The sequence below is a fragment of the Monopterus albus genome, unplaced genomic scaffold (assembly GCF_001952655.1).
Source record: "Monopterus albus unplaced genomic scaffold, M_albus_1.0 scaffold94.1, whole genome shotgun sequence".
NCBI lineage: Eukaryota > Metazoa > Chordata > Actinopteri > Synbranchiformes > Synbranchidae > Monopterus > Monopterus albus.
The window spans coordinates 2,117,253-2,140,796 of NW_018127974.1; the positions used below are offsets into that span (position 1 = coordinate 2,117,253).

Below are 23,544 nucleotides of genomic sequence, written 5' to 3' on the forward strand. Positions count from 1 at the left end.
GGCCGAAATGAGCTTTCTCCGCAGGGCGGCCGGGCGCACCCTTAGAGATAGGGTGAGGAGCTCGGTCACCCGGGAGGAGCTCAGAGTAGAACCGCTGCTCCTCCACATCGAGAGGAGCCAGCTGAGGTGGCTCAGGCATCTGTTTCGGATGCCTCCTGGGCGCCTTCCTAGGGAGGTGTTCTGGGCATGTCCCACCGGGAGGAGGCCCTGGGGAAGACCCAGGACACGCTGGAGGGTCTATGTCTCTCCCCCGGAGGAGCTGGAGGAAGTGTCTGGAGAGAGGGAAGTCTGGGCATCTTTGCTTAGACTGCTGCCCCCGCGACCCGGTCCCGGATAAGCGGAGGAAAATGGATGGATGGATGGATGGAATTTTGAGCTGTTTTTTCCAGTGCTGCTGATATTCCCGCTGCTTAATTTAAGTCTAGACACTGGTGTTTTGCAGGCATTTGCCAGCTAAATAGATGCAAGGTGAAATGTGGCCAATTGTTAATATTTGTGTGTAAAGATCTTCTCAAGAATTTCAACAGCAACTAAAAAACTAAACCTCTAGCTTGGTTGGACTAAACAAGCCACATGAAGATGGCATTTCATAATTATTTAATAGATATTTTTTAAGAATCATAGATTAATCAGTAATGAAAAATGAGAGTTATGTGCTGCCTAACAAAAATAAAAAAAACTGATGTACTAATCTGGTTTGAACTGGTTAGTAGATATACATTCTCATGTAACCATCTTTGTAAATTATTTGAACTGAATATGTGGTCAGTAAAGAATCTGCTTATACTGTATGTAATATTTGCACCTGAATTATTTGTGGCCACTAAGGTTTTATTTGTGTTTCTGTGGTGTAGCAGTGGTGGGTAGACGTTATGTTGGTATTGACTATATGCCCAACCTGCTGACAATTTGCAGTTACATGTTGTTTGCACTTTGCAGAATTTTGGGAGAAACCACAAAGTCTTAAAGTTTTGTGGATGGAGAAAGTGAGCATAGGGCTCACAGTGTCCCTGTGCTCTGGTTTAGTTGCAGTTGGAGCAGCAACCAGAAGCAGTTCCAGATCCCAGAATTTCTGTTTATATCTCCTTCATTTTGTTATGATTTGTAAACTATCTCCTGTTCAGTTTACATTTCTCTAACCATCAAGCCAGTCACACTCCAGTGATTCTGTAGGAATTTGGATCTGCTTTGAATTTGATTTCCTTCTTCATTGTTCTCAGTGCTGTCTAGCTCTCCCATCCTTTGCTCTCTGCTTGTCCATGTCTTAGGGTGATGTTCAAACATTAGAGTGTATGTAGTTTTGTGTTTTCAGCACCGTGAGACTTGATGTGCAGTGTGACCTCAGTGGCATATTGTCACACTGCAGTGATGACCTGGTTAAGAGCAGCCGAAGCCCAGATGTTTTCTTTAGTATGCTTCCATATACAGCTCAGATCAAACGTTTTTAGAAAGTTTTGGAACATTTTATTTTTGCAGGCTCTGTGCTTCAGCACATGTATTTTGAAATAAAATAATGGATACTTTATGAGGGAGATGACCATGCAAGTGAAGAAGATAATAATGAGCGTCGAATATCTTTCAGAGATATCACAGATTGGATAGGTTGACCGAAATTAACTGTTGCATACAAAACTAGAAAATGTCAAACAAACTCTGGCATTTAGTGATGATTTCACTATTGATGAAAATAATAGGATGTATGCAGAGGTATACATAAGCAGTATCTGCGCTCAGATTCAGCCAAATGCATCAAAGCCCATCATTCAGCAGGGCAACAATCCTAAACAAACAGCCAATGTAGTCAAAGAGATTTTTATGGAGAAGAGGTATGGACAAAATATGGACAAACAAATTTAAAACATTAAAATATAATAATCTTAAAATAGTTTTAGATAAATTTCCAAGCTAAAGGAAAAAAGAGACCAGTCTTAACTTAATTCAAAAGTCAGCTATGTGTTTTGTACAGAAAATGTTTCTGGACAAGCAAAGCAGAGCAAGCAAGTGCAGTGATGCACAAGAGTCACCAGCAGCAACAGTGAGTGAAGACGGACGTACGGCAGAAGTGTCCAAACTAAAGGAGATGCTGACTCAACGTGATAATGAGATCAGTATCCTTTGAAACGGTGCAGCCATCTTACTATAGCTGAGCTCTTATTACAGGACTACCTGTAATTGAGTTTTGAGGAGTTTAGTCTAGTGGTCAAAACAATATGTGATGAGATAATCTATGCATGCTAACGCTATTGTATGTTACATTAGATTACACAGTTGTAGGTGGTTCACAATATTGAAAATACAAACTCCAAATTTTCTGTTTTTTATGATTTAGAAATTCATAATGTGTCTAAAAATAGAAGAAGTCTTTTATCGATGAACAGGCTGGCTAAATTTGCTCAATTTTTGTGGTATACCTTCTATTAAACTGAATTAACAATATTTTACTATTAACAACTGTGGAAGGTTTAGATACTGTATTACTGGAGTTAAAATTCCTCTCTCTGCGTCTCACATCACCTGCGGAGACGAGGCGTGCAGTGCACTTTGAATTGGCATTCCAAATTTGGGAAAAAAGGGCAAAATCAGTAAGAAAATAAACAGAGTATGGAAGGTGTTGACTGAATTTTAAATTGGTGTCTGCTCACAGTGCTATTACTTTTGGTAGTAACGTTTTCTTTAGTGGAAAGTTACTGTATTTATTCTAAAGTAAATCTGCCTGTGCTATTGCAAGGTTAGATTACAGCGCTTCTACAAAAATAAACTTTCATAAGCACTGTAAATAATCTTTCCTTCATCACCAGCTCTCTATAATCCATGAAACATTGTTTAAATGTATAAGTTCAGATAGATCTTCCTCTAATCATTGCAGTCAATTATAATAATGATGTTTGCATTTCAATATGATTCTTAGTGGCTTTATGGGATTATTCTTCCCTAAACCCCACATGCTGCGGCTTGTCAATAGATCACTGTATATTAGTTGGAAAATTGAGATGTCTGCTTTGTTATTTAGCCACATAAAAAAACTCAGCTTACCAAATTAAATAGAATATTATACAGATACATTATTGCACCATAGTATTTCTTGGACCAAGTATTCCTAATGTGAAATCTTGTACGCTTTACAGATTGTTGCTTTCAAACTGTCATATACATCATCATTCACATGATGAAATTTTAATTACAATACTTGCTCTTGTGCTGTTGAACACATATTTCAGCAAATATGTGCACATTCTACTGACCGTATACACTGTAACTTTATATCTGCTTGCTAAATTAGCTTTCTTTGTCTGTATAACTGTCCAACCCCCTCATCTCTACTCTGGAAACATTTTTACTGGGAGGCTTTGGTTCCTGTGCCACAGGCCTGCTGTTCCCAGACTGGTGCTCACAGGATAAACTATGGGAGTGTTCCTTGTAAAACAAAGGGGTGTATCTCTACCCACTCCCCCTACATGTTCCCATGCATGGTTGACACTGCATGGGAACATGTAGGGCACCTGGTAGTACTTAACTGACTCTCCTAGAGTGGTGATACATCTGCCACTAACTTGATGATAGAGCAACAAGGAGAGCTAGCAAAAACTGTTGACTTTAAAGAGAAACATTGTACATACATTTGTAATGCCATGTAACTTGCTAGGCATATGGTAATTCATCAAACCATGTGTACGCTAACTTTTTTTGTAGGTTAGTGTATGATACTATGACATAGTAATGCAACTGAAAGTAGGAACTGTTTTGCAAATAAAAAAAATCTGCACATTTATGAGCTATAGAGAAAAGCAAACTGGAGAACAAATACTATAAGAAGCAAACATGCTGTGAAAGGATTAGCAGCAAAATTCTTAAACTAGTTGTTCTAACACTTGAGTAGATTATCTCATTGTGTTTACTGCATTTGCAAAAATTTCCTTGGACTCCATTAATAACTTCAGACTCTATTATTTCTTATCACGACTATTATTGTTCATAATCCTCTTAATTAAAATAATGCCATAAAATGTATTGCTGAAAGACACCACAGTCTCCTGAATGTGATGTACTCTATATGCCCCTTATTTTTTGCCACAATAGTGGAATGACTCTAAGGATGGAAATTTTGGTCAGCCAGTGAAATATGTGGACATCTACTAGATTGATTGGCATAAAATTTGGCACTGACATTTTTTGTCCCCAGACTACACATCCTAATGACCTTGGTGAGTCCCTGATTTTTAATGAAAGGCTGTGGAGAAAATAGCAGGGATAAGAACCTTTGTTTTGGTAGTGCTGGTATTATTTTAGTGTTTACAGAATGTATATTGTATATGTTATTACCTTTAAATGTGAGTTTTATACTAACACATTCATGTTTTGAGCTTCTTTTTAACCCCATAGAAAGCAATGTCTTTGCATTCTTCTGGGTCTTATGAAACAAGGACTCAACCAACAACCTTAATCATTACTGGTCCTATAATATATATAATGATCATGAAATGTATCATCTATTGCAACATTCCGTGTGGAACTGGGAGGGTTTGGCTGCTTCCTTGATTGCTGTTTTTTGAGTTAGCTACAGTGTACAGTAGCTAATCCAGACCCAATTTTGTGAGTTCTCTGTAACTTAAAGCAATGTACAGAATTTGACAGCTGCGAACAGTATTACATAGACCCATATTGCAAACAAGGGCTGATTAAATGAAATTGCCTCAATCATTTTGCATATTTAAAAGGTTTGTCTGGTGTTAATGCCCAACATTTGAATAGTATGAAGTAGAGTGGTGTTGATTTTTTAAAAGTTGGTGAAGAATACAGAATATTGCCTTAGTTCTTGATTCAACATGGCGATGCACAGTCACTGAGAATAAACAAACACTTTGCCAGCTATTTTTTGGATTTATACACACGTGGACAAAATTGTTGGTACCCTTCCGTTAAAGAAAGAGAAACTCACAATGCTCACTGAAATAATGAAAAATTGACAAAAGTAATAATAAATAAACATTTACTGAAAATTAACTAATGACACTCAGTCATTGCTTTTGAATTGTGTTTCAACAGAAGCATTTAAAAAAAAACTAACTAATGAAACAGGCCTGGACAAAAATGATGGTACCCCTAGAAAGGATTGAAAATAATTTGACCATAGAGACATGTTAAACTAAAGTGTGTCCTCTAATTAGCAGCATCACAGGTGTTTTCAAACTTGTAATCAGTCAGTCTGCCTATTTAGAGGGTGAAAAGTAGTCACTGTGCTGTTTGGTATCATGGACCACAGAAAGCTAAGGAGAAAGTTGTCTTAGGAATTAGAAAGAAAATTATAGACAAACATGTTAAAGGTAAAGGCTATAAGACCATCTCCAAGCAGCTCCATGTTCCTGTGACCACAGTGGCACATATTATTCAGACGTTTAAGTTCCACGGCACTGTAGCCAACCTCCCTGGATGTGGCCGCAAGAGGAAAAATGATTACAAATTGAAGACACAGATAATGTGAATGGTAACCAAAGAGCCCAGAACAACTTCCAAAGAGATTAGAGGTGAACTCCAAGGTCAAGGTACATCAGTTTCATAGTAATGCCTTGCTCCTGAGGTACAGGAACAGATTTTATTTTTACTAGAAGACGCTAATTTCACATTTTGCTTTACCCACACTCCTCAAACCTTCCTCTGTTACTGTAATTATAGTCTACAATGGTATCTTAAGAGAAGGACCAAACATTCTTCCTTAATTTGTTTTTACTTACACTGAGCAGTTTGTGGCACTGCTAACATTGGTATTGCACCTTTGCCAGTTGTGGTCATTTTAAAGGCATTTTCGTTATCTCCTGTGATGTCTGCTGTATTGGACAGTGTAATAGAGCGTGACAAGAAAGATGAGAAGGAGAGATTGAATGTACATTATGAGCTGGGTTTGACCACAGTATTTTGAGTGAATTGCATGTGAAGCAGCCCACAGATCTAATGAGCAAGAAATTGTCATCATATACTAGTGGTAGTGTTCAGCTTAAATGAAATTATCAAATACCAGAGATCTCAGTAATGGAAAAACCTGGTGAACAACACTCTGAAGTAATGATTTGTATGAGACCTACAGAAAGAGTCATATTTTCCCATAAAAAATCGGCTTCTATAGGTTATTTATATTTGTGTCAGTGTTGAGAAGACTGGATGGTTGGTTTCAATGAAATTGTAATTAGAGACTTGGATCCTTCATGTTATTGTTCCCACTGACATCTCCTTTGTATTGCCTGACTTTTTTTCTTTGAACATCCCACATTATCTGCTGAGCACTCCAGTCTCCATTTGACCACAACTAGATGTCTGTGAAACTCATAAGATAGCCATGCTTGAAAAAACAGACCATGTTACGTTTTGTGATTAGGCTGTCAAACACACTTCCTTTTTTAGTGGAAAACAGGCAATTAGGACTAGAGCTGGATTAATATTATTTGAGACTGTAATGTTTTATTCATTTATTTGATTTATTCAAACCAAACTATTGACCCTTCACCTGCTAACCTGTCACAAGCCTCAACCTCTGGAAGGCTTTTTTTGTTGTTTTCCAAGCAATTCTAGTTTATACTGTTGCAATTTTTTCAGTGTATGCAATTCTGATTGGGACTTTGCTCGAACATCTATGCAGCAGTGGGCTCCTGTTTTACAGTACATGTCTGTTTAGAAGTCTCCAAGTGGTGTTGAAGCATAGCAACCAGGTGTCAATTTGATAATCAAGGTAGTGAAAAACATTGTGTTCTGCTATATGCATTATGGTTAAAAGATATGAGGGCAACTGAAAGTAGTTTGAGTATGAAGTAGTAGGAAATACAGAATAGTACTGTAGAGTCAAAGTATGTGGAGCAGAGGAAACGTTCATAGTGCATTCTCCTTTAAAGAGACATTGCACATGGAGAAATGAAATATGCCATGGCAATAACAGCGTGAACAGGATCTAAGCAGCAGTTCTTGCCTTTCAGCCTTTTCCTGTAGCTAGTCAGTTACTCTCTCTTACACTCACACAAGCACACACAGACTTACAGACACATCTACACTTGGATTCAAGTAGACCACCATATACATACAACCCCATCAGTGGAAGAAGATTTTGTGGAATCTTGGCAGAGTCTCTGCAGCCTCTCTGGCTCCTCTTCTCTCCACTGATTCATCCCAGACCAAGACATCTCCTCAAGCCTGTAAGGTCACACGCTGAGCACATGTCAGCACTTTGACATTATTAAAAGCCCACAGTGAAGCCTGCGGCCTGTAGGAAATCATGAATGCTACTGTAATTTCTTACCTTCTCACAGTATGCTGCCACTTTCTGCCATCTTTCATTCATTAACTCTTTTTAGCTGCCCTCATATATACATAGATACTTCAACATTATGAAGAGTATGCAACTGAGTGAAAAAACCTGTATCTATCCAGAACTACTACCCAAACTAAAGACAAGTATAGTCCTTAACTCAGTGTCTACAGGTATCCTAGTCAAGATGTTAAAGAAGGAGAAGAAACGGGCCCAGGATGCTACTGCTCAGCTTGCTAACATCACCAGTGACCAGAGCCTGGACTCCCAGAATGCCTTGAGGTTGTCAACAATGCCACTGTTGACAGAAGGAAGCACAGAAACCACCTCCACAAGCCAAGGACGAGCTATACAGTACATGAAACAAGGTACTTTAAGAAGCTTTAATTTTATGCTTGTTTTACAAAGCAATTTTTAAGATCATTTTGAATTTTAAAGATTTAGACTCCATATGTGGGACAGGGTAAAAATGTATTTCTCATAAAATAGGGTCCAAAGTGAACTGTGACATAGTTTGGATATGCAATATAGTGCTACAATTTCTGCACTTTATTTACTATTTTGTCTGTTGCTGTTGGTTATAATTTAGGTAAGCCACCCCTTTATGCCTGTTTTTCCTTATCGTGTCACAGCTAAAAGGTTCTAGATTTGAACCCTACCAGGGCCAACTGTGGTCTTTCTGTGTGGAGTTAGCATGTTCTCTCTGTTGGAGCGTTTCCTCCCACTCCAAAACAGTACTGTATAAGGAAATGTAATCGGACCACAGCACTAGACTGTGTCTGCTGACTGCTACTAAACTGTAAGAATGGGTCAGAAACATCATGTGGGGACTAATAAAACAGTGTAAATTAAGTAACACTTTCCAAGATGTTGATTCCATTAAACATGACAGCCAGTCTTTCTGAGCTGGAAGAGGCAGTGAATGTGTGATCAATTAGGTGTTGAGAGTACAAACAGGTGAATTCGCTTGATTGGAATGTGGGCAGCTCATTGTGGTCATGCTTACTTTCCGTGTGTCTGTTGAGACTGCCTGTGGGACATGACAAATCCTTGATTTCAGGGTTTTACTGCATGGCAAAGAGTCTGGCATCCCAGAGCTCATTACACCTGTGCCTTATTTCTCAGTGTTATCAGTGGGATTGCTTGTACTTGCAGATCACTCTAGATGCCTATTGTAGTCAACATTAGTCAGTACAGTATATTAAACCTACAGTATATTAAAGCTGATTATTTTAATACTTTGTGTAATACTTATTGGAATATGAAGCAGAGAGCAGGAGCCAAGAACACTGTAATGTATGTAAAAACAAAGGATAGGTACTATTCAGATCTGACCAGGATAACAAAGCTGGGCCACCAACATTTGAGAAAATGATACTTCCACATAAAGGCACCATCTCCATACTGAAATGCAATTAACTGTTGAATACCTCATTAGTTTACATTTTATATTCTATTACAAGAATTTAAGTACTCATTAAATAATGTAACTCAAACAAATATAAAAAAAAATCCTCACATTGGGGCGGTCTTGTATTCCTTCAAGCTCGGGTCCTCTACCAGAGACCTGGGAGCTTGAGGGTCCTGCGCAGTATCTTAGCTGTTCCTAGGGACAATAGCCGGGCCGCCGCATTTTGGACCAGTTGAAGTTTCCTCAGCGAAGATTGCGATATACCAGCGTAAAGGGCATTACAATAGTCTAATCGCAAAGTAATAAAAGCATGAATTGCTTTTTCTAGGTCTCCTTGGGATAAGAAAGGCTTAACCTTTGTTAAAACCTTCCTTCTTCCTGATGTTGCTATTGCTTGAGATTGCTACATCTATCGCTACGGCCTACTTCTTCTGTTTGTCCACCACTACTATGTCTGGTTGTTTGGCCATTACCAGTTGGTCAGTTTGTATCTCGAAGTCCCACAGGATCTTAGCTTGGTCATTCTCAACCACCTTTGGAGATGTATCCCATTTTGACTTCTAGCCTGTACTCGGCACAGATGTTTCTGTACACTGTGCCAGCCATAAGGTTATGGTGTTCCATGTATGCCCTGCCTGCTAGCATCTTGCACCCCACTGTTATGTACTGGATTGTCTCTGGGGCATCTTTGCACAGTCTGCACCTTGGGTCTTGCCTGGTATGGTAAACCCCGGTCTCTATTGATCTTGTATTTAGAGCTTGTTCTTGTGCTGCCAGGATTAGTGCCTCTGTGCTGTCTTTCAGTCCAGCTTTGTCCAGCCACTGGTATGATTTTGCAATATCAGCCACTTCTTCTATTTGATGGTGATACATATACATACATATAGAGGTTTGGTCTTCCACGAGGGCTCCTGCTCTTCCTTCCCTAGTTCCTCTGGTTTCTGCTGCCTGAGGTGTTCACTAAGCACGTCATCACTCGGGGCCATCTTCCTAATGTATTCATGGATCTTTGTTGTTTCATCCTGGATAGTGGCTTTGACGCTCACTAATCCTTGGCCTCCTTCCTTTCGCTTAGTGTACAGTCTCAGGATGCTGGACTTGGGGTGAAACTCACCATGCATTGTAAAGAGCTTTTTTGTCTTGATGTCAGTGGCCTCTATCTCCTCCTTTGGCCAGCTTATTATGCCAGCGGGGTACCTGATGACCGGCAGGGCGTACGTGTTGATCGCCTGGACTTTGTTCTTCCCATTCAGCTGGCTTCTCAGGACTTGCCTTACTCTCTGCAGGTACTTGGTGGTTGCTGCTTTCCTTGCGGCCTCTTCATGGTTCCCATTTGCCTGTGGGATCCCAAGGTACTTGTAGCTGTCCTCAACATCTGCTATGTTGCCTTCTGGTAGTACAATCCCCTCAGTTCTGACCAGTCGAATGGTAATAAGGAGAGGGAAGGTCGTCAGAACTGAAGGGATTGTACTACCTGAAGGCAACATAGCAGATGTTGAGGACAGCTACAAGTACCTTGGGATCCCGCAGGCAAATGGGAACCATGAAGAGGCCGCAAGGAAAGCAACAACCACCAAGTACCTGCAAAGAGTAAGGCAAGTCCTGAGAAGTCAGCTGAATGGAAAGAACAAAGTGCAGGCAATTAACACCTACGGCCTGCCAGTCAGCAGGTACCCCGCTGGCATAATAAGCTGACCAAAGGAGGAGATAGAGGCCACTGACATCAAGACAAGGAAGCTCCTTACAATGCACGGTGGGTTTCACCCCGGGACCACTTGTGCCTTCACCTTCCACATCTTTTCTAGCTCTTCTTTCAGCCCTTGGTATTTCTTGAGTATGTTCCTTTTTCCTGATGTTGCTATCGCTTAGGATTGCTACATCTATCACTACGGCCTTCTTCTGCTGTTTGTCCACCACTACTATGTCCGGTTGGTTGGACATTACCAGTTTGTATCTGAAAGTCCCACAGGATCTTAGCTAGGTCATTCTCAACCACCTTTGGAGGTGTATCCCACATCAAGACAAGGAAGCTCCTTACAATGCACAGCGGGTTTCACCCCAAGTCCAGCATCCTGAGACTGTACAATAAGCGGAAGGAAGGAGGCCGAGGATTAGTGAGCGTCAGAGCCACTATCCAGGATGAAACAAGAAAGATCCATGAATACATCAGGTAGATGGCCCCGAGTGATGACGTGCTTAGTGAATACCTCAGGCAGCAGAAACCAGAGGAACAAGGGAAGGAGTAGCAGGAACCCTCATGGAAGGACAAACTTCTGCATAGTATGTACCAAATAGTAGAAGTGGCTGATATTGAAAAATCCTACATACAACCACATACACAAAAGCTAAGACAGTGGCAATGAACATTTGATAAAACTATGTTTTTTTTTTTTTTAATAAGTGGTACAGCAGTGTGGTGGTTAGTGCTATCACCTCACAGCAAGAAGGTTCCGGGTTTGAGCCCCAGATGACCCGGGCCCTTTCTCTGCGAAGTTTGCATGTTTTTGCTGTGCCTGCGGGTTCTCTCCAGGTACTCCAGCTTCTTCCCACAGTCCAAAGAGATACAACTTAGGTTGACTGGTAACTCTAAATTTTCCGTAGAAGTGGGTGTGGTTGTTTTTCTACATGTCAACCCTGTGATAGACTGGCGACCTGTCCAGGGTGTACCCCGCCTCTCTCCCGGTGTCAGCTGGGATTGGCTCTAGCCCCCCGTGACCCTATTCAGGAATAAGCAGTATAGATAATGGATGGATGTTTTTTTATACACTGCAGCTGTACATGGGTAGTGTTTGCATGCAAATATTTATTAAAGCAACAATAGGACATGTGCTGTTTGAAAACATGTCTGAAACTGAATAAAACACACTGTCATGTTTTATTTTATGCATCATTGATGCAGCTGAAGAGAATGACACATGGCAAAGTAAAATCACAACAGCTGCAGCAGGTGCCAAACTGGGATGATGAGAGCCAGATTCCCGCAGAAAAATCGCCAAGTTAGTAGAGACTACAACACATTGCTACAACAATGCTTGGAGTATTTGGAGCCTCACTACATGTTGCCAACCTGGTATTTCATCTCCAACATGGCTATCACAGATAGACGTGTTTCTTTTGTCATCACTAAGCCTGACTGTACAGTGGATAGACTCACACTTTGCAAAAAGCAGTGCTACAGGCTAAACTGTTTTGGGGCTCTCATCATTGCAGCAACAGAGGACATGTTAAATACATGGAAAATTAAGAAGAATGAAGTCTATGTCAAATCTTTTTAAGAGACAATACTAGTAATGTAATAAAAACAATTGATCACCTTGGAGTTCCCAGAGAGCCTCACTGCACAAAAACAGGCCCTGTTTTACATAGCAGAAAACAACCTGCCAGCCACATTGACTGCAAACCAATGGGGGCTATTGGAAAAGACCATTTCAGTTCTAGCACCATTGTCAGTGTCATGTTCTCACATGAGAAAACAAGGCTGACAAGGGAATTAAAAGCATGAAAGGCACTCTTCTTTTAACAGCCTAATTGTTTAGGAGGAGGGAAAAAGTGGCACTGGTTCTGTATCGGTAGATGCTCAAGGTTGTGGTATTGGTATCGTACATGAAAAAGTGGTATCTATCACCCCTAGAACCCCCCTCAACATGTTGACTGGACAAATCGGAAATTGAACTACTAATCCTCCTGTTAGGAAACAACCCACTCTACCTCCTAAGCCCCCTTAGCTGATAGCCAGCTGCTGTTACAGTCACACTGAGAGTGCAAGTGACACATTCTGGCTACAAGCACAAGGGGTAATGGTTTGAATCCTTATATATCCTCATACTAGGCTACTGTATATAATAAATTCTCAACATACCAGTCAGTCACAAAGAATGCCAAATCAGTGTCCATTTGTAAATCCCTCTTCTAATTTCTCCATCTGCTGAAAGCCATGCCAATATAACATTATGATCTAACTCCAGTTTTGCTGGGAATTCTTATTTCTTGTCCTTCTGTTTTGTGTAACTGTCTCAGCTAACACTGAAATCAGCAGCTAACTAACTAGCCTGCAAGTTAGCCATAACAACGTCAATAACACTGAAGCGCATTCACATATTGAGTGACAGCTATGAGCTCCCCTTCTTTGATTGATTTAGTCCAATCCTGAACAAAAGCCTTCGGAAAGCAGTAGTGGAAGAAGTAGTCAAATCCTTTAGTTAATTAAAAGTAGCAATACAACAGTGTAAAAATATTCTGTTACAAGTAAAGGTCCTGCATCCATAATGTTACATAAATAAAAGTACATATGGCAGATATGATCCTTTTTAGCCTGTAATGGGAACCAGGTTGGTATGGTACTGGATCTTTTCCCAGTAGCTACTGTTTAAAATAAGTGTACTTCTCTTCATTGTAACACTTGAAAGGGTGCCAGTATACCATTTTCACACATCAGGACTCATTGACCTGCAGAGTGAGTGGATCACCCTCATTTCCCACATACAAAAATCTGAGGCAAACATTTTAGTGTTATTATTAAACTGTTTATGTTGGAGCTGAGTGTATAGATGATAATGCCAAATATGACATTGACAAACACTAAGCAATTATGACTACACTGGTTTTTTGTTGCTAGGTCACAGTGTATTGAATGTTCTTGAGAAAAATTGAATAATCAGCTTCACTAATTTCATCATTGCATTGGAGTCATGAACTGACATAGTGTTAATAGATGACATTAGTCCTACACCAGACTACACAGTGACTAAATTAGGTACTTTTGCTAACAATGTTGGTGCTATATATTTTCGTCCACTTTGTTGTAAAACACTTGCTACCTTCTCAAAAAAATCCCAGACCTGGCAGTCTCTTGCTAGCAGTTACATGTCCATTCTGGAATGTTCATCCACTTTTCTCACACTTCATGAGAAACTTCCGTCTTTCTGCTCAGTTTGCAACCAAAGCTGTGAGCGGAACACACTTCCGACCCCATCAGCTATTAGCCAGCAGGGAAAGCTTGATGTTATCCAGAGAGACTCAATACTTTGGGAAGCTTTTATGAACAGTTTGAGCAGTGGCAGGAGGATCAAAGAAGACACTTCTTACACCTCACTGTTTCTGACTTTTATTATGTGGAATCCTGGAGCACAGGGATTTTTTAAAGCACCGGATAATACTGTGGTGTCAAATGTTTTTACAAGATACTATCACATTCAGTTACAGTTTGTGTGCAAAATATTAGAAATGACTAGTTGACAGTTATTATATAAAGTACACTGTGTTATATATAATAGGTCTCAAATCTGGAGTGCTGATTTTCCATGATCTACTTGGAGAGTTACAACCAAACTACAGCATATCTACATTAGATCATTGTTCTTTGCTCTGTCCTAATTTAAAACAAATGCACCACATTTATCCTTTCCTCATGCTTGATGGGTCACTGAATATTTATGTACGTTTTAATTTATGTTTAACGTGAGGGTTTTGCTGTTGTAGCCAACAGGCTCTATGGTTACGGTATGGTCTCCTGAATATTAACTGTAAATGTAATGATGATGACCTTTTCCGTAGAATCCACTGATGTTGATTGAATGGTGTATAATCAACTTCGCTCTTTCCATACATGCATCCTTCAGTCCTGGGTTGTAAGAATAAAACATGATCATTGAGGGGTCTTTTTTGTGATGACCACTATCATTTTTGAAGCAGTCTACATGCATTACAAATTTTTAATTGCCTCTTAAAAATGGATTTGTGCACTTGAGACTGCAAACAGACTACTCTGTGTTTGAGAAGGCTCTCTAAGTTCAAGTAAATTTATTGTCTTCTTCTATGTATAGTGTCTTTTTCCTATGTTTTGAAGATTGTTTTATACTGTAGTGTAAAAAGATGGCAAATGGATGGACAAGATGTTCCTGTTGTAATTCAAACTCGTCATGACTTCTATTAAGCTTACTGGGACTGAAAGGAGGCTCGAGACTTACAGGGAGCATTAGATCTTAAAGTAAATGCATTGAGACACTGATGATTCTACCAGGTCCTCTACACGTTTCTATGATCTTTGCAGAAACCTGAGACAATAGGAACACCTCAGTAAGTTTAACAGTATTGTTCCCTACAGAAGTCCACAGTAGGAGCATGCAGCGTAAACAGATGGAACAGAATGGTTATACTTATGTTTTATGGTATTTCACAAGAGTCATGACACATTCCTCCTCTGTAAAATGGTTTGTCAACATTTAAAGCATGGAAAATAAGAATTATGAAAGTCAGCCTAAGTTCTGTGTTATCTCATTACCCCACAGATTATGTTAGTATAACATAAAATGTTGGCATATCACTCTTAGAACTCTTGGAATGTTGCTCTTTACAAGAGTCCAGTGGAGTGCATTTTTCTCAAGAAACCCCCAAATTGATTTGTTGATGTTGGCTCATGCAACATTTGCCTGTGAAATGCTTGCTGGTTTCAATCAGGACTTCCCAAAAATAAGGAAAGAAAATTCCTAACTGTCCTACAATTAATCTCACATGAGCTAGTGTCCTGTGCATGTCTTTAGTTAGAACAGCTTTATCACAAAAGTCCACTGGTTTTAAAAAGGATGGAATTTATTGAAAATCTTTGTGAAGCTTTGGCACAAGAAGTCTTTCAAAATAAGGCTGGTTTGTAATCTGTTATAATACTGGGTAATACAGAATCCAGTACAGTGTTGCTTACAGAGAAAGAGTTTGTTGAAAATGCAAAAATTGCTTTTTCTGTTATCTCCACTGTTACTTGTTTTACTGAAAACTGAATGTGTCCAGTTGAGAGAGAGTTACATAGACAGATGTATCTGTGGTTGCTTTGCTTAGCTCCAGGAAATAAATGCACAGCCTGATATCTAAGAGTTACTTTATCACAACACCACTTTTAAATATGTTCTTTGAGTCAATCAAAAGTGAAAAATAACAACACAAAATGAGGAAACATATCAGTTCTTAAGAAGAAGAAGAAGAATGAACCTCCAACATGATTCAATGTATGCATATAATCTTGGTAGGTCTGTCTCATAGCATATATTATGACATGAGAAAAAAAGCAGCTTATTACAAATATGTTCAGTTTACTGTAGGTGAGACAGTTCCAAGGCCTATAAAAAATTCGACAGTCAGCAGGATGTTTTGTCCAAAATGATGTCATTTCCTTCCATGTGGCAAGTTGCTAAACTTAGGTAGGGGGCCTTGTTCTATGTAATGCTGACATGTTCAGAATCACTGTTTTATGTTTGTGTTTATGCTCTCTCTACATCTTGACTGGCAGACTAGTAGTGCTTTGGTTTTTTAATTAGTAATAGCTGGGAGTACCCACTATCAGTGGGGCTCTAGCTGTCATCTGGCTGCCAGATTGGAGTGGAGTACCTGTGGACAGGTGAACATGTACAGCTTAGGTCTGACTTTCCACTGTGCACAGCAGAATCTGTTAGTAGATATATTTCATTGGTATGACAAACATGCAGTCTTGTTACAATGGTAAGTTGTTTATAGTATGTATTCATATAGACCTGATTTAACATGTGTTTTTAGCATGGCTTCTGAATACCTGAGTTATTAGAATACATCTGACAGTGCTGCATGTCTCAGTGCTGGATTGTTTTCTATCAGGTCTACAGCTAACTATGGGAAAGCAAGAGGCCTTTCAGACATTCATAAGAGACCATGAGGACTATCTGACCATTGAAGACAACAAGAACCTACTCAAACAGAGGTTAGTAACCAATAGGACGAGCTGTTAGATAGTGATTAATTCACATCCTGATATTACCCAAAATTCAGGCAGACTTGTTCTACAATTGGATCATTGTGGTTTTAGTTTCCAGCTGTCACTCAGTGCTATTCCCTCATATACGGTGTCACAGAGGGACATTTGAGCGGTCATTTGAAAACCATGCATAGATTGGTTGATCACACACCAATATATGCTGCACATGCAGCAACACACCACCATGAAAACATCAGTGTAGCTTTCATCGAACACATTACTGTAATTTCATTATCACTGAGATGACTGACTGAGGTAAAACCAAAATGAAAATAACCTTTCTAGTTCTCTGAGTTGCTCTTTTTTAGTGAGAGCTGTCAGTATGCCTGAAAGTGCTGTTCCTTGGCCATTTACAAGAACTTGTAATAGGCCACATTTCATATTCATTAGGATTATTAGCTCCAGCGAGGGCTGCTAGGTTTTAAAATGTATTCGATGACCTATAATTAGTAAGTGGTTGTTTCTCTTTTTGAGTAACATGCCAATGCAGCCAACAGAGACATGATATGCAGGCTAATAAACCTTTTTATGCAATATGTTTCTCCCAATTCTTCATTGTCTACAAAATAAAAGTCTTTTTGCATTGTGCATGCTTATTGTTATTTTTACCACATTCATCTTTTTTGATGCTACCATTACTCATTAACAATCTTTTGAACAGGTCAGCTGAGGCCAAAACACTCGGGGCACAACTGAATGAAGCTAGAAACAGAATCAGTAAGTTGTCTCACCAGATGGAAGTTGCCTTTCAGACATTCCAGTACATTTTCCATAGGAACTATGAACACATTCAGTTCTACATTTCAAATACACTGATAATTTCAATTCACATGCTTTGTGTCCCATAACACACCAGCCGACTTGCCTGGAAAATGTTAATGAGCAGGTGACTGATGGGGTTCTGTTTCGGGTGTGTAGAAATGGCATTCGGCACTTTCCTAAACATTGACAGTGCTGAGAGGCACTCTGATTTCCTCCTACCTGGTCTTTAATCCTGTACTATTTACCAGCCTGTCTCTTATGATGACTCTGCAAGCACACCCCTGTGTTCTTCACGGTAACATCCTAGATATGTACAATATGGACTAAAGTGCGTGTCAGCACTGACACCATGGTTAATCCATCAGCCTGTTAATTGTTTAGTTAAGATTTAAAAGATCATTCAGAATGATCATAAAGAATCATTAGAAATGTGTCCAAACTGATTTGAAGTGAATGTAAAGTGACTATATTTAAAAATTTATGATCATCAGTTTCTGTCACAGGGATACAAGACAAGCAATGTCACCAGAGGCAGTAAGTTTAAATTATTTGACTGTACAGTGGTTGGATTTTCCAGCAAACTCGGAGCACTTAAAATGTCCTATTTGAGGTTGATCTGGTTTGCATTTTTTTTTATTACAAACTACATTTATAAATTTCCCTGGACCGTGTGTGTTTGTGGCTCATTTTACATACCAGTGAAATAGATAGGTTTACCTCACACCAGTGTCTGGCATTATCACCGCCTCACATCACGTTTGGTGGTTTTGTATCATTTGCCTGTTAGCCTCATACATGTCAGCGTACACTTACCAGCCTTGAATTATTTTTTTTTCAGGATTCAGTCTGTGAGGTGCTGACTCAGCCATGTATCAGAACTGTCACAGCTCACACAAAAATCAGCTATGACATGTAGAATGTGTTCAGCAGACTCCATCACTGTGTGGGTATAATGTGGAGTAACTGGATTGTGACTAATTTAACACAACTTTACTGATGAGACTTTGTAACCAAATTCTTCACCTTATTGCAGTTTGGAAAAATCCCCCCCCCCTCAAAAAAAGATTGATGATTGATGCTGTCAGATATTATTACACTGTTAGGTGCATGGAGTTGCTTTCTTCCTAAATGAGAGACAGAGTTTTCAGTGGAATGTGATTGCCTCTTTTGGTTGGAATGTAGTACCATAGTATTTAGTTCAGAATCCTTCCTTGCCATCTTGGAAGCCCTGCTTGGAAATTTTACACTATCTGTGTCTCGTGGTTAATGTAGAACATGGAAACAGTTAGTGCAATATAGAAAAAAGTTATAGGGTCAGTAGCCGTGTCATCACATCAGTGTCTAACCATTTCTCTGGTTTACAGTATTTGTCCTGGCCGCAGGATATGGAATCCAGTCCCACTGAATGTATGGTCCATACGTTCCCAGCCCTTAGATTCAGAAAGTTCAAGCATACTCATCTCAACTCAATTTTATTTGTATAGCACTCATTTCAAGCCTAATGGCAGCTTGAGATGCTTTACATACAGGACAGGCAGAAAAAAAAAATACAATACTCTTCAGTAAGTTAGTTAAAAACAGCATTTAAAAAAAATCATTAAGCAATGAAACAGTAAAACATCAAGTGCAGTAGATATTTATTCAGAGGGGTCAGCGATGCACATCTGGTAAAGCACGAAAGGTGTATGGCAGCTGGAAATGTGTCTTTTCTCTGCCAGATGTCCGGCGTGAAAAAAGAGAAATGGTGGACTGCTGAATTTACAGAACTGCCATTAGTATATATTACAGAATTGTTTACATTTCTCTTCTCAACATAGCTTTTTGGTTGTGTTGTGTGTGTTGTTTATGGTACATTCTGCTGATACTGTTGTGTTTTACTGGCTATTTTTAGCTAATTTGAAAAGGGGGTCTACCTGCATCTAAAGTGTCTTTGATAAAATTGGATTGTTTGTATTATGTATAGTACCGGGTTATATATTTATCCTTTTTTATTGTTGTTAGAACTTCACAATTGCAATGTCTGCATTCATGCTAGGAGTGGCTATGGCCTCAGGCAGCACTGTCTTTGACCCTAGCTGTCTAATAAAAACACGGGTTTGTTGAGTCTAACTCTCAGATCAGCCTTTTTTACATCTGCTTTTATATAGTTTGATATGCAGCTCTTGCAGTTGTAGCTTGCTATTAGTTAAGTTATTTTTTGAATTAATTCTTCATATACACTTGAATCATCCTCACCCACTCAGATAATGAGAAGCTGCATAGCATGTACATGTACCATATGATGTTTGGCTCCTGAATTCACTGTGGTATTTGTGCGGCAAAACATATTTATAATCCAGACCACAAAAATCATAAAATATCTATTGAGGCTTGTAGCTTGAAACCGGTCCATCAAGACAATGGCACGTCTCCTGATAATGTGGGGGAAAACCCTGCATGGTTTGGAAGTGACTGCATTGTTGAGCCCACAGTCTTGTTCTGGAAAGGGCTACTGAAGTGTAATGAAGTATTATAGCAAGCCCACCGCACACCACTCTTTCAGTACATGACACGTATATAGCTTTATCTTTTTGGAGTTTTTCTTGTCAGTGAGGTTCAGGAATATTATCTCTGTCTTGACCAAAACGTTTATTATGTTTGACTCCAAAATCATCACTGTGTGTATTTTTAGTAGTGTGTCCAACAGCAGTAAAGTTTATTCTCACTCAGTAATATTTAAGATTACATGCACAACAGAGTACATGTGCATTAGAATTGTTACAGTACATTACTATCTAGTCACAAAGTACATCTATATATTGTGCTATGATCCTGACAAATATACTGTAGATCATCCTAATGTACAACTGGACTTGGGGTTGTGGAAAATCTCCAGTACATGCCATGAATGGTGTGAGCCACGTGGCATCTTCTTTATCTTGTTGTCACAGGCTCTCCACACTTTTTCACCATGTCAACATAGCAGAGTCATGGCATAAATATTTCTTAAGCCTTTTATGTTATTAAGACAAAAGGAGACTATCGATCAGTTAGTGGTGGAGCATGTTTGAGCTGTGTCTGTGAGAGAAGACTCGGGCTGTCCACCTGACCATAAAGTAAAGCCACAGGGTATCTCAGTTCATTTACATTCTGACTTTGACACATGGTTGTGTGATGGGTTGCCAAACCCTGTTTCATATACCATAGCATTAAGAAAAACATTGTCATCATGGGCACATTATATGTCTCTGTGTGTCACTTATTACATTTCAAATAATCCATTCCCATCTACATTGTCTACTCTAACCCCAAACACTATAGTACTTAAAAAGGTGTTTGCAAAGAGTTTTGAAAGATGAAAGATGGGTTGATCTGTGTTTTAAAGCATTCAGCAGTGGAATGCCAAAAGCTGATGTTAAACTAAAACTATTGCTATAGTTTATTAAATCCTGGATCTCTATGAGACTCAGCTTTACTCAGGGTCACTTTAGTGGAACAGATGTTTGTCTTTGCTTTCAGTGTGTTTGTCTTCTCTATGATGAAACAGGAGCTCTAATCCAAGGGTTTTATGACACCTTTAGAGGTGTTGCATAAAAAGGTAGCTGGTTTTTCATTTTTGGACCTTGGCTTTTACTGTGGTGACAAGCTCATATTACAGAGAGAGCAACAACTCTGCACTGTCTATATGTATGTGTAAAGGACCCAAGAGACTGTAATCAGAGTTTACCACCCAAGCTACTGTCATTCAGCATCTCCTTTAAGTTTTTAAATTCTCTGGTTATTCTGGTCAGTCACCTAAATCATTATCTGACACTTGAGCCATTTCCTTTGATCACAGGGGAAAATCTTCTCCTTTAGTAGTCTTATAGTAAACATAGTATAGTAAAACCCCTCAGTGTTATAAAGAAACTAGTTTGATCATTTGGTGTAGATAGAAGTGGACTCAGATCAGTCTTATACACTATGTTTTAGTCCATTTTCTTTACAGTTGCCTTTTGCCACTGAAGCATTGCATCACAAATCCAATAACTTAATTAGGGCAAATAACTTCTTTAAATAGGGGAAGACAGACAGGGAAATCAGAAAAGACAGACAAATTATTTATACATACAGGTATGTTATACATATATACACAAAAAGCCACCTTCATGTTGCTTCCAGGGTCACTGGAATCACAAGAGTTCATTCCTGAGAAATGCAGAAGTGTGTAAGTGTGTGTAGTATGTCTAGTCTTAAGACAATCTTATTCAACAGCCTAAATGATGAGTGGAAGAACTGTAAATGATATGGCTTCAAAGCAGTAACAGTTTGTTTGTCTAAACAGAAAATAGATGACCCAGTAACACTGAAAAGCACATTATGGTGGTCAGCTGAAAACCAGCTTACTTCAAACATCACAGGCATTTTGCAGTAGTTATCCTGTACAGGATGCAGAGAAGTGGACCTTCTGCACTACTTGCAGTACATTACTGTGATGCTTGAATGGCTCCTGTGGGAAATATCTTATGAATGGCTGAGCCCTGCGATGGATTGGCGACCTCTCCAGGGTGTACCCCGCCTTCGCCCGATTGCTGGCCGGGATTGGCTCCGGCCCCCCCGTGACCCCGTTCAGGGACTAAGCGGTAGAAGATGAATGAATGAATGAATGGCTGATGCTGAATAAAAGAACTGGTGTTTAGAGCTATCGACTGACTTTAGCTTATTGCAGATACACCGTATCTGTTTTGTATATATGTTTGCTGATAAGTTAAAAGAAACTGGTGTACAGTACAGAAACGCCAAACTAATTCTGTGGGTCAGCTCCTAACCGGAAGATTAGCGGTTCAATTCCCGGCTTGTCTAGTCGAAGTGTCCTTGAGCAAAACACTGAACCCCCAGTTGCTCCTGGTGTGAATTTGGGAGTGCAAATGGATAAATGTCCAAGTAGTGTGAAAGTGCTTTGAGTGTGCTGCAATGCATAGAAAAGCACTGTACAAGTATAAGACTGTTTACTATTCATGTAAACACAAGTCACCATTACATAGCTTGTACTCCAGAGAGCAGTGATAATTTGATTTTTACTTTGATAATGTCCTGATAAGTATGTATCTTGGTCACTGTTTCTGAAAAACACAGGTTTAAGGGATTTGCATCAAGATTGTCTGTTTGAGTCATTTGTCTTTCTGAAAGACACAGGTTTAAGGGATCAAGATTGTCTGTTTGAGTCATTTGTTTATATTATAAACTATTATATATTGTTTAGCTCCGAAATATCAATATAGACTGTTTTGAATGCCTAGGATCTGAACAACTATTATAGTGCTTTGGGCTGTTTTATCATTTCCTTACAAATATCACTTGTCAGGAGGCACTATACTTAATGCCTGCAGTAGCAATGCAAATGCCAGTACATGTTTGGTCATACATAAAGTTCTAAATAGGAACATATTATTCACTGCCAAAAATCACTTTGCTAAGAATTTGATCTGTGCATTTATGCATAATAAAAGATGTTCTTGGTCTTTTTAATGTATATTTTAATGACTTTTCAAATCCAGGTTTCTTGCCTCTGTCTTTCTCAGATGAGCTGAAGAAACAGTTAGAGATGCGAAGAAGGCAGAAGGCAGCTCATGGTAAGATCAAGCTGATGATAGATTCTCCCACAGCAAAACTTTAACCATGTGTGTATAGAAGAGCAGTATCATATCCAGCTCCATCTACCCACATCAACTGATAAACAATGGACGCTTGAAGCAGTTAAAGCATCAGTGATGATTTGAAATCTATTTGTAAATTTGTCAGACAGGTAATCCAGGTTTGCGTGTTGACTCTTCAAACATCAGCTGAAAGGATGAACAAAGCTGTCACAAATGGAAACCTTTTGATGCTGAACTCCTTTCAGAATGGGGTGGTAAACAGTTTGAGCACACTGTGGATGCTCTTGCACTTTACTGTATGTGTAGCAGTGCCCACTTAAAAGCCTTTGCAGTAGGCCTTTATGACTGAAGGCTTAGTGACCACAGACTGTGCGACACAACTCCAAGACTCCTTCATTTTTTCTTTTCTGACTTTTTTTTTTATCAGTGACATAAATGCTTTGATGAGAATATCTGGTTGTAAAGCACACAAACGTGTCCCTCTAGTTCAGGCGCCAAAGGCTTTTCTTGTTATTTTGAGTTCAGCATCAGAGAAAATGTCACAGCAGACTGGCTACTGTTAATCTGGGCCAGTATTTAAAATGCTGAAGGAAATGCAGTAACATATGGACAGCACAGACATACCTGTTTCTGGACTTTAAAAAAAAAAGAAAATGTTATGACAATATGAGCAATATTTGTGACTGTAGCT

General features: G+C 39.3%; 1 protein-coding gene across 3 annotated transcripts in view; it reads left to right on the forward strand.

The window, feature by feature from the left end:
- kif6 (kinesin family member 6) overlaps positions 1 to 23,544 on the forward strand; it is a 60,134-nt gene that overhangs the window by 25,560 nt on the left and 11,030 nt on the right. For all 3 annotated transcript variants that reach the window (XR_002275582.1, XM_020608729.1, XM_020608730.1), the window contains 5 exons: positions 1,967 to 2,108; positions 7,462 to 7,656; positions 16,320 to 16,422; positions 17,138 to 17,193; positions 22,779 to 22,829. Coding sequence is in view for 2 of the 3 variants with exons in the window: in XM_020608729.1 (XP_020464385.1) it covers positions 1,967 to 2,108; positions 7,462 to 7,656; positions 16,320 to 16,422; positions 17,138 to 17,193; positions 22,779 to 22,829 (547 nt within the window). In the remaining variant the exon portion in view is untranslated. The remainder of the gene's footprint in view (positions 1 to 1,966; positions 2,109 to 7,461; positions 7,657 to 16,319; positions 16,423 to 17,137; positions 17,194 to 22,778; positions 22,830 to 23,544) is intronic.